Raw genomic sequence first — 12,267 nt, forward strand, 5'->3', positions numbered from 1 at the left:
ATATGTTAACAGTCACTTCTTCATTTTTCACTTACAAGAAGCTAAGTTAATTTTTAGGAAATTATAAAAAGGATAGTTTGCAACCTCCAATTCCAATTTGGAAACTGCATTCTTAATGTGCGTAATACCGGGAATAATGCAAAAAATCGCATTAAACGCAACATTTGTATCACTGCTAAACATTAAATAGACGTCAATTTCTTTTATTATGTAATCAGTATACTTACTGTTAGAAGCATTTGTCTACCACTTTGTTCAACCATTGAGACAGGTACATACTGTTGCTGAGCAGCAACCTGTAAATGAAAATGAAAAACATTAAGATACTGTTCTTAACTAGTTATCTGACATGTTCTGACTTTTATTTCAAGATCACAGATGGACCTCTCCACTATCTACGAAAAAATTTAGTAACGTTAAACATTATTATTTAAATTATAGTTATGGATTACGTAGTAACTACAAGGTACGCCGTTCGCAAGAATTCTGTTACTCATAAAACCGGAAACTTTAATACCTACGAATTGTATCCCGTTTCCTGTTTAAGAGCGCAATTTTCGAAAACAATGCAACATATGTTTACTCAATATTAATGAAAAATTCATATACCGAATTTCACATTTTTAACATAAGAGAACCTTCATATTAGAAATTTTCTGAATACAGAGTCTGGAATTTGAATATTATAAAAACTGCTTCATTTCCCCTTTAAGAGCGGAATATTTGAAAACGCTCAAACTCGTGTTCCAATTATTTTTAATGATGACTGTATGGGTAGAATTTCATTTCCCTAACTTCAGGGATTGGTGAGATACTCTTTTCTTGAAAAAAGAAAGAAGAAAATAATTAATTATGATAAGAGAACTTCTACAACTACTGTTCTAATATTTAACAGGACTGACAAGAATGTGTGCGGAAGGAAATGTGAAGAAGTGTAATATTTGACCCAGATACAAATTTCACTACGAAGAACGCATAATAAGGCTACATTCCGTAAGGTTCAATGAGGTAAATCCCTGCTTTCCGACTTCAGTGATCACAAACCATACTTATTCTATTGAGTGCCATTTTGATCCATACTGATATATCAACATATTTGGTATTGAGCGCTCTTCTTCAATTATTATCTCCAACTACTGTCCTTTTTACGACATGTACGTTGAAATTTACAGGTCCGCGTGACCCATGTACAAAGGCAGCTGATACTTAACTTGAACAATTTTCATAGCCTACCTATTTAGTAACAATATACTTATTAAGTATTGATAGACAACTGCATTAGGTTTTAATAAAGTAATTTAATTTAATTTTATTAAAATTTAAAAACCGTAAGAAGCATGTTGCAATGGATTTGTTATGTCTTACCTGTTGAGAAATAATAGGTGGCTGAATCTGCAGCTGAGGAGGCTGTTGTGCCACAACCGTCACATGTTTTGCTGGAGATCCCATGCCTTGGTAAGACGGACATAATATTGAAGAGACCAGCTGATGCTGGAAAGGATCAGCTCTCGTCGCACCAGCATATTGTCGGGCCACAGATCGTCCATTGTACAACTGATACTGCAATTAACGAACAAATAATGAAACAATTATCCTTTAAGTTAAAGGGAATGTATGATTAATGGAAGTGAATGATACTAAAATAATTGATTGTGGAAAGAACGGCAGAATAGCGAGGGAAAAAAAATTTTGCCCACCACAAACTCACAAACTCGTATGGGCGGAAATCAAACCACGAAAACCCTCGCGCCAGAGCAAAGCGCTTTACTACTGAATTCGGATTCAGATCTGCAATATAAGATTGGTCCACTTATCTTGAATCACTTCAACTTTTGATCCATATTCCTTTTCTACATTCCTCGCCTGGAGAGAACTGATGGAACAGAATAGTGAAGGACACGAGGGAACTCGAGAAAACCACAGGCCTACCTGTAGATCATATGTGTCCCGGTTTTAGATCCGGGGTCATCACATCATATCAGATGATGAGCGCTCTGCCACTGAGCTAGTGTGCCCCGAAATATAACGCTATAAACGCCGTACTCGTATGAATCGGACAAACTAGCAAGTTTCCTTATTACGGAGAAAAATTGTCCTTCTCTGATTGTTTTAAATGAATCTTTATTATCAGTAGACATTGCATTTATAGCATGGTTAATCAACCTATCATCATTTACTTTCTTACGGGTGAAATTAACATTTAATAACAAGACTTACAAAGTTATTCGATGAACTTTGTTCTAAATACCCTCCCCCGTCAATCCGAAGCGTGCACATACATATACAAAATCTGAATATTTGACTGTTTAAAAAAAAAAAAAAAAAAAAAAAAAAAATCATGGCTCAGAACTCGGGAGAAAAAGGTCTGCACATCATTCAATATTTCACACGCGTACTTGAACACGTCTAGGTCTATTAACATGCCACGTTCAACCACAATCGGGCAAGTTTCATCGGTTGCGTACGATATGTACTATCCATGTGATTAATTCATATTTTAGTTATATCAAACGAAGGATATATATATATAAAGTCAGAAATCTCCATCAACAACCACAATATACGTAGAAGGTGGTTTAAAATTCGAAAACATATTACTGTTAACATTACGGGAACAGCTCTATCAAACGTAATACACGCCTATGTAATGGACAAGGTCTGTCTGGAAAGTAATGTCCCGAAGTCTACTTACGTAACAGTAATAGCTGTACATTCAAAGTCTTCAAAATATGGTTCTCCTTCGTCGATACATCTTTGCCAAAGGGATTTTCAATCTGCAAAGGCATCCTGGAAGGCTTGTTCAGAAAATGCGTTTAAAGCCATTTCACAACCTGCTTTCACGGCGTCAATTGCTCTGAAACCATGTCTTTCAGGGAACGCCGAGGTGTGTCACTTGGTACTTCGCCTTTTCGTTTCGAGGATGTACTGGAATATCCAAGTTTCATCATCCGTAATAACACTGTCCAAAAACAGAATCATTTTTACAAAATTTGCAAAACGTCTTGACAAATTTCCACTCGGTAAGACGTTTGATCGCCGGTCAAAATTCTTGGGACAAGCTTCGCAGGCCCTTTTCTCATGTCCAAATCCTTGGTCACAATTTATTGGACGATAGTTTTTTGGAATATTTAACATGTCGGCCATTAAACGAACACTCATTCGACGCTCTGTTTGCAAACGTTCTTTCACAGGAGTCACATTTTCGACTGAGAAAGCTGACAGGTTTCCAGTATGGGCTGTGTCGTCGACTTCTTCACGGCATTCCAAAAACGCCTTGGCCCATCTGTAGACTTGCCTTTGTGATAAACACTCATTCTTGAAGGCATGTTGAACTATTGGTAAAGTTTCCGCTGCAGGTTTGCCACATTTCACACAAAATTTGATCGCGTATCTCTGTTCCAATGATCGCTGCATTGCGAGTTGTACAAAAGACGAAACAAAGGTTTACGAAATCGCCCGTCCTGCACCTCTGACAGCTGGGAGACAACTGAGCAAGTAGTAGCTCAGCAGTTGACTTACACCACCTTCGATCCCGGCGGATAGCGCGCTGCAACGCACAATCGTCTCAATAAAATTTGGCATTACTTTTCAGAGAGACCCTGTATTCTCATGTTAGCTAATAAGTTGCTCTAATACACTAATGTTGTCTGAAGAGCAATACCAAATACGGTAATACTTATTATTAGTACTGAATGACTTAAAAAAAAAAAAAATCACAGCTTCCTGTTAAAAACAATTTTTAACTATCAACATTACTCTACTTTATTTCTAACTACCAAATATAATGGTTCTACTGGTACAATAACTCTACAAGTGTAACACAGTAATCATGCTATTTTAAATGAAACAAAATATTCGACGCAAGAACTTATCATGCACCCTTCCGAAGCACAGTATAGTAACAGTCATTTTTGTCATACTGTGATACGGAATTAGATTATACACTTTCTAGTGAGAAATTACTCTTATTATCTTATCCTTTACTGATATCCATTAATTTATCATCTTTATGCAACAAAAATATAATAAATTATGTTACTATTTACTATGTAACTCATGCACTATTTGTTATTTAAGATATTTTGTTTATACCTACTCAACGTCTACTTTATTGAATGTTAACGGAGATAAATACAAAAGTATAGTGCAAAAAATCTGTGGGGTGATTTAAGTGGTTGAAACTAAACCCCTGTAGACGGTATTACTTCACTGCCTACTTATTCACCTGGTCCCAGTAACATTGAAAGGTATGTATTGTTAGGAATTACGAAATAATAATAGTTTATCACAACAATTTCTTTTTATAATAAAAGTGAAAACTTCCATATATATTACTGGCTAATTACTGAGGATAGAACGTTTCATCTGCTTAATCTTACTTCGTATCACTCCTAAGTGCAATTACTACAGCGAAGGCACAAGATTCTCATCGAAATCCTTCGGTTGTATAATATGCTTAGCATAAATCCATAACGCTATCATGTCTTGTTTCCTAGATAGATAGCAGTCTTCAACTTTTCAGAACGATTTTCAATACAATAACTGAGATTTATCTGGCAACTGTGCCATACACTACGCACACTAAAAGCTGTTCAAAATTTAACCCATTTCCGAATTTAATTCCATTTTTAGTAATTTTCCATCGCAGTTATTTCTAACTTACGAAATGAAAATTAGTTACTTTTGAATTCATATATTCTTCGATTGCTATAAAATGTTGGATTTAAAGTTACAGAAAAACTTATGTCTTCGCCTAAAATTGAACTTAGAACACACACAGCAAAGACCGAAAGTGTTAACCAATGACTGAGCAAACACGTTCGCTTTTTTCAAAATCTTACCTTGTACCTTAGCTACTGATCCTATTCAAGGCATTCACAATATATCAGTCTTCCCTGAGACCGTGTTCACGCGTAGCTGTAACGAAGTTGGAATCTATTTTGATTACATAAGATTTATGATTCAGTAACCCACAAAAGTAAAAATGATTCCTAAGTATTCCACAATGCACGCTTGATATATCTACTCAACACTTGTAAACTCTGTGTCCAAACATTCTCAGTAACTCAAACCTCCTTTACAAAAACCTGTGTCTTAATAAAAATCCAACCACTTCTTGTTACTTAAACTTCCTTTAAGGTACTGTAAAAATTGTAGATTAAAAAGTAAGTAACAGGAACAGGAACAGGAAGTGGTTGGACGCAAAAGATTTTTGTAACTGAGTTTCAAGCTATTGGGAGTGTTCGGACAAAAATTTACAAATGTTGAGTAGAACTAACAAGAGTACAATACGGAATACTTGGGAGTCATTTTTCCTTTTGCAGGATATGGATATCTAATGTAATCTATAGAGATTTCAGCTTAGGTCACATTTGCGTTTAAAGGTTGAACACAGTCCCACAGAGAACAGAAATGTGAGTGAAATAATATCCTGAAGAGAATCAGCAGCTGGGGGTACAAAATAAGATTTTGAGTTTTCAACTATGACCCAAGAGCTTTAATGAATGAGAGTTAGTGTTCTTTCTCAAATTGAATAACTGAATTCACGACTTTCAGCATTTTCATGGTCCAAAATGTTTCAATTTCACGGCCGAGGTTTTATATATATAAAAGCACATAAACACAACTCGGTCCCCCCTTCCCTCCCAAACCTTGTGCATTTCAAGTAGCTCCAAAGAACAGTTCTTTGAATCTCACCCCATAAAGTGGTTCCACATCAGACCGAAGTAACTCACGAGAAAATTTAGCCCACTTCAATAATATTAGATGGTGCACAAAGCGACCTCAAGTTCTGAATGTATTTGCAGTACATAATATGAGCCAAAGGTATCTCCTGAGTTTGGTACGCCTAGAGTGAGTGACAACATATCTTCGTTATCTATTACAGTATAGTGCCATCATGACCGCCAACTTGAAGCCTACCATCTTGGATTCAGGTTCAATATATGTAATAGGAAGAGATCCACGTGACATATCATTTTGGGGTTGATTTGCACCACAAACACATATCTGAAGCTATTTCCAACTTATCCGCAAACTTTTAATAGTTAATACCTTCTCAGATTTTTTTTTTTTTTTTAAATCTCACTATAAATGCAATTTTAATAATATGAAAACATGTTCGCGGGTACGGTTTAAATTTAATAATTTTAATTTAAACATGCAAACAACATAATAGGTGAAACTGCAACCCAGATAAACTCTTAAATTCATCAACTAAATCATGAAAAGCTAAACAAAAAACACACCAGATTGTCATATCCACTTGTTCTTTCTCTAACCAGGCGTTGTACCTGATTAGTCGTTAGCTGATTGTTAAATGTCAATGTCACGTTTCCATTTGAGCTGGGCACAAAGTTGGCAACAAGAGGTGCCTGCGTCGCCTGATGATTGTTGTTGGAACTAAATCCACTTCTTCGACATACTTCCATCATCTGAACACTCGCCTTCACGTTGTTACAATGAGCATAGTCCACTAGGTGAGCTAACGTCACAAAAGCGTGATTCAAAGCTTCGCCAGGTGTTATTCTTCTTTCCTGTAAAGTAAATAACAAGTGGTCATCATAAAATCAATTACTATCTTTTCCACTTTTCGCGCTTAATCTAGGAACTCCGAGGTACAAAAATAAACATATTATGAACCCTAGAAAGACCAGGAAGGGGAGAGGGGGCAATTTTACCCACGGGTTCTTTTTATTTAGTTTATATGGATTAATATGAATTCAGCATTCTCTGTTTTTGTTCCTTTTGATGGAAGGTACATTTTCGCTTTTTTCAACTGGAATATACTTTTTTTTTGTAAAAAAAAAAAAAAAAAAAAAAAAAAATCATGTCGTGCCGGCCGATTTGGTCCCCCCTTGGTTATAGGTGCTACTCATCTTTGTTTTCCCCAAAATTCCTTTCATTTGTTTCTTTTTGTATCTAAAAGTTGTACTACTTTTTAAAAATGTTACTTTTCTCCTTTATATAAACACTTAGGCTTTTATAGAATTTGTCGAGTGTTATTTGAACGGTGTTATGCATCAATTGACCAAGCGTCATTTTGCGATTTTCGAGATTTTTATATCAGCGAGTACGAGACAATGTAAATAATGTTTAAAAAATGTTTGAAACCGCACTGCTTGCTTAAACGCTCAGGAAAAGCTATTCCACTAAGTGCCAAGTACTGGATCGTAATGGTAACATGTTTTTGTTTTCTTCAATATCTCAGTTATGATACTGGTTTTCCGCAGAATATTATAAGAAATTTGGTATAATATATAAGCAGTTTTACGCACCGTATTTAGCCCGTTGTTTACAAATAAAATACATAATTCCTTGAAAAATGTCTTTCTTGTAATTCATTCAACCAGTTAACTCTAATTGAACAAATATACTCTGAAAGCTATTACAACCAACACGAGCAAATTTGAGCCCCTTCCCTCTTGATCCTTCACGTAGCAGATGCAAGTTTTCACTTTCTAGGGTTAAGAAAAAGCAATTTGCTTTATAAACCTGACAAGACGCAATTTTCAAATGCAATATTAATTAAATGTGCGCGCCATGATAAAGTACATTCTGTCCTACAAATATTATTCCTATCCTTTCTCATCATAAAGCATAATCCACAATAGTAGTGTATATTGGTAACTTCTGGGCCAAAACACCAGGCCAACCCATTTAGGACATATCTTTGGACAGCACAGAAGAATAGCACAAAGCATTTATAGATGATCTTATGAAACTTCTGGGCCAAAATTCCAGACCACCCCATTTCGGATATATCTTTGGTCAGCAAATACCGTCGTTTGTACGGGGTTTAACTTTTCAATAGATATATCAGATGTTTTCCTGTGCATATGTGTTTTGCAGATAATTTCACCCCATCCACTGCCCTTGCACAAGATCACACATTATTAAAACTTGATGGCATAATAACCATAAAGAACTTATAACTAACTAAAGCTAAACTTATATCTTCAACTCTTCTATCTTATCATGTCCCCCTATCGCTCAATATCTTTTATAAATACACAACTGAAAAGTATTTTCCAGTGAAAATAACTTAGTGTACAGTTTATGGTCTATATATAATGCTCTACGCATAGGCTGTCTTCTATTAAATACGCCACTGGAGGGTAGATACAGCTCCAACCAACGCTAGTAGCCTGTGGATGCCAACCATTGTATTGCATCCCACATCCCCATTCAAAAAAATTATAAAAGTAACATCTATCTTAGATCCATATCTTCAGATTCATTATTTGATCTTATATCCTGTAAATTTGTAATTTGAGCTAATATATTCTAAGTTTTTCAGCTTGCTCTCGCATTCTTTTTTGAATTTTTCTAATATTATCTCTAACTCGTTGTTTCTTAAGTTTCAGCTGTACAATTTTCAATTCAATTTGTTCATTTTAAGTTTGGTTAGTAAGAGAATCTAAGAAAGAGCTAACTCTTGTATCTGATGCTGTATTCATTTAAAGATGTAGTTTTATATTCGTTCTTATATATATATGTACGCAGCTTAAGGCAAAAACAACGAACAAAAAAAGGTTACACATTCATTCGCTACATATATAGATATATATTCAATGTTTCTTGTATATGCATATGATTCACATAATGCCTAGAGCTTTGTAGCAGCAGCAACATGTTTTCTTTCTTTTTTAGCAGCTCTTGGACTTCAGCCAAATGTATCTCATGCTTCTCTTCCTGCTCAGTTTGAGAAAGACTTATCCCGCCACATTTTTCGGCGGAGTGTCTGTCTGTTTACTTTTGAATTGCGATCGTCAGTTAAGAAAGTTTCTGAACGGACAACTTTAACTATGCAATTGACAGGTTCAGTTGCATGAGAAAAACTGGTTATAGAAACTTCCGCCAGATGACAGCCAAAGCCAATCATTTATAGTAGACCGAAAGTGTGTAGGATTACTGTCAGTTTCAGGGTTGGAAATTCGTATGATTATAATTATCGTTTTTCCATCCAATCGAAAACTTAATCTATGGTTTAACAAAATATATATATTTCGACGGGGAAATTTATTTGAAGCATATATGAGGGTAAGATAATAAGTAAATTTTTATATAATTCCTAATAAGTCGAAAATTATTAATTACAGACATAACAAAGTGTATATATATATATATATATATATATATATATATATATATATATATATATATATATATATCTGAACAGCATTTAACAGCATCTATTCTAGTTATGTATATACGAGGGTAGGTTAATAAATAAATTTTTTATATATTTCCTAATAAGTCAAAAACTAATAATAGACATAACAAAGTATACATATTTGAATAGCATTTAACAAGATGCAACTATATACGAGGATAGCTTTTACGATATAACCATAAAAACTTACTTTCTAAATTCTGTATTTGTATGTTATATGTTTACATGATTAAAAGTTTGGATACTGATAGTGAAATCTTCTGCTTATTTCGTTCTCTATGGGAAACAATGATTTCTTAAACTCAGTCCATTGATCGTAGCTGAGACTGAACAAACATCGATTGATTTCGAAAACTACTTGCGTTTCATTTTGTACATTTCTCACAATTACATTGAAATTATTAGTAAGAATGAATTCCTTTTGAGGTTCCATGCTAACTACTCAATATATTATTTAAAAAATATTTTTTTTATTTCATTTTTTACTTTTAGATTCATTTTTGAAGAACAGTTGGTGTATTCTATAACCATTAGAAAGCTCTTTCATTCCATCATATCTCATAAAGTTTCTTAGTTTTCATCTCTTTTAAAACTTGATCAGTATCTTTATTATATCTCTGGGGTAATAAGGTTTTGTATATTTCATTTAAATGTACTAATACTCTTTCACCAGTGTATTTTGTTGGTATCAATTTCCATTAAGATTTTCCTTCTTCCAGATCTCACAATTTAACAAGTCTTAAAACGTTAATATTGTTTTTCTTGTTTAATTGTGATGCCGTTTCCTATTTATTGTACAAAATATTTTAAAAAGTTATTCATTTTTGTAATGATCTTATTTCAGTCAATATAGGGTAATTCTATCAACAATATCTTTTGTAGGTTCGTCTGTTAATTCTCCATTTATTATTTTAATAACATTAAGCTCATCTTTAAACAATTCAATTTAATACACCATATTTTTATAATATTCTTTCTTCGAAGCTATATTAAATCGTGTTGATAGACCAGTGATTACTGCAGAAGCTGATGCAAATACTGTTGTAATAATCGAATATACTGTAACAGGAATAAATATATTAATAAACCCTGTAGAAGCTGATAGTAGAATTGATAACGTAATAAGAGTGATATATGTACATTTTATTCTTTTGAACTTCCTTTTGTTTTTTGTTAATTTCTCAAGATTTAATACAGTATCCTCAATTAACGCAATTAGATTCTCTCGTGGAATGTTATCTGGAATTAGAGATGCAAGGGCTCGGAAAAAAACCGGCTTTTTTGGAAAAAAACTCGGTTTTTTCTGCTTTGCTTTTTTGCTTCGGAAATTTTGGGCTTTTTTCAAAATACTGCTTTAAATTGATAAAACAGACTTTGTATCGCTTCTCTATAACACAAAAAATCATTTAATTAGTGGTTGATGCTGATAATAATATAAAACATCGAAAATAAACTATGAATTTCGAAAAAATATTTCAAACAATTTTTCTTCAACATATTTACATTATGAATTCCACAGGATTAACCAATGTATATAATAAGAATTTTTTAACCTCCTATATACAAAAGTAAGCAGAGTTGGCAAGAACCGTGGTTGTTTTTGAATATGCCAAAAACGCGTTTTTTGGGGGTGTTTAAACCAGGCTTTTTTGGTTTAAACCAGGCTTTTTTGACTTAGATTTTTTGCTTTATGTATTTATATTACATATTCACAGAAATAGCCTAAGTTTGTTTCGCCTTGATGTTATTATGCAACAGCGGGGTTATGCCGGAAGAACTCCCATAAGCTTAAAGAAGTGCGGTCAGTAAATTTCTTAAGTTGAGAATCTCCCGCCCTAGCCATTGGGAAAATCCCGTCATTACTTGAAATGTAAGACAATAACGGGAAAATCCTGTTATTGCTTTGCATGTAAAATTTAAAGGTCAACGTACCATAATCAGTACGCTAAAACTGAGGTATTAAATTACAAATTTAGTACCGGTACGTAGATATCATTGAAAGTCCAATCCAAGCTAATGTTGGAAGCTACGTAGGCAATCGATAAATTTTGCCAATTTCTATCAATATATTTAAGCAATATTGGCTTCTTTATAAAACAACACGCATTTAGGCATGTAGAAATATACAATTTGGTTTGTTTCGTATATTTAGGCTTAACATTCTTACGAAATACCGAGGTTATCAAGGAGAAGACTTTCGCTTAAACTGACATCCGAACCGCTACTTGGGTTACGCATGAAAGAAGGATTGTGGTTCGACCGAGAATTGAACATGGGACACCTTGATTAAAAGGTGAAAGGGAAATAAAACTATTGCAGGTGGTTTGATATCTGGAAACGTTACCATGAAGTTCACACGATTCGCATTTTTCATTCTTTTTATTTTTGTGGTTTAAACCAGTTATTAAAAAAAAGTTGGTGTAAATCAGTCAACCATAAAAGTAAACACTTCTTTTTAAAGAATACACAAATAACTAGCAAAATAGTATGTAGTATTTTTACTTTAAAATATTCCACACCCTCTTTTTGAAACAAAATAAAATTAAAATAAAACATGAGAGAAATACTTAAGATTTATATGATACACTTAAAGGCTGCACATCTAGATCTTTTGGTTCTGTATATTCTTGAAATTCTACAGTTAAGTTTTATAGAACCACCATCACAGTTTACCCAATCCTCAAGTTTTCTGAATTTTTAACAAGAGGGATTCAACATATCATTACGGAACTCCCCCCCCCCCCCCAAAAAAAAAAGACTACGGAATATATTTAAGTTAAGCTAAATACAACTGCACAACAAACATGGCTGAGTGATTAGCTTTTGCGCTTCTATCGGGAAGTCCGGGATTCAACCAGCATTCGACCATTCTGACAAAGCTTTTCTTCATTCCATCTGTGAATGTAGAAATAGTGCGTGTACTGTGAGTTGGGCGACTTCCTTTTTTATTGTTTTTAAATCGTTATTATTACTAATTACCAGCAGTGACGGTTTTGCGAAGGTTAGGGGGGCGGTCTTTCGGACTGAAGTCCGTTCCCCAAAGTTACGGAATGTATGCAACAAACGAAATATCTATTATTTATGCCGTTACT

The 12,267-nt window shown here is 34.0% G+C and overlaps 1 protein-coding gene across 10 annotated transcripts in view; it reads right to left on the reverse strand.

Annotated features, from left to right (window-relative positions):
• Nucleotides 1-12,267, reverse strand: part of Hipk (Homeodomain interacting protein kinase) — a 139,702-nt gene that overhangs the window by 60,983 nt on the left and 66,452 nt on the right. For all 10 annotated transcript variants that reach the window (XM_081738834.1, XM_081738835.1, XM_081738828.1 and 7 more), the window contains 3 exons: nt 6,249-6,536; nt 1,366-1,560; nt 228-296 (listed from right to left, as the gene is read on the reverse strand). In XM_081738834.1, the coding sequence (XP_081594960.1) occupies nt 228-296; nt 1,366-1,560; nt 6,249-6,536 (552 nt within the window). The remainder of the gene's footprint in view (nt 1-227; nt 297-1,365; nt 1,561-6,248; nt 6,537-12,267) is intronic.

Source organism: Thermobia domestica, chromosome 14, assembly GCF_964235325.1.
Source record: "Thermobia domestica chromosome 14, izTheDome1.hap1.1, whole genome shotgun sequence".
Classification (NCBI taxonomy): Eukaryota; Metazoa; Arthropoda; class Insecta; order Zygentoma; family Lepismatidae; genus Thermobia; species Thermobia domestica.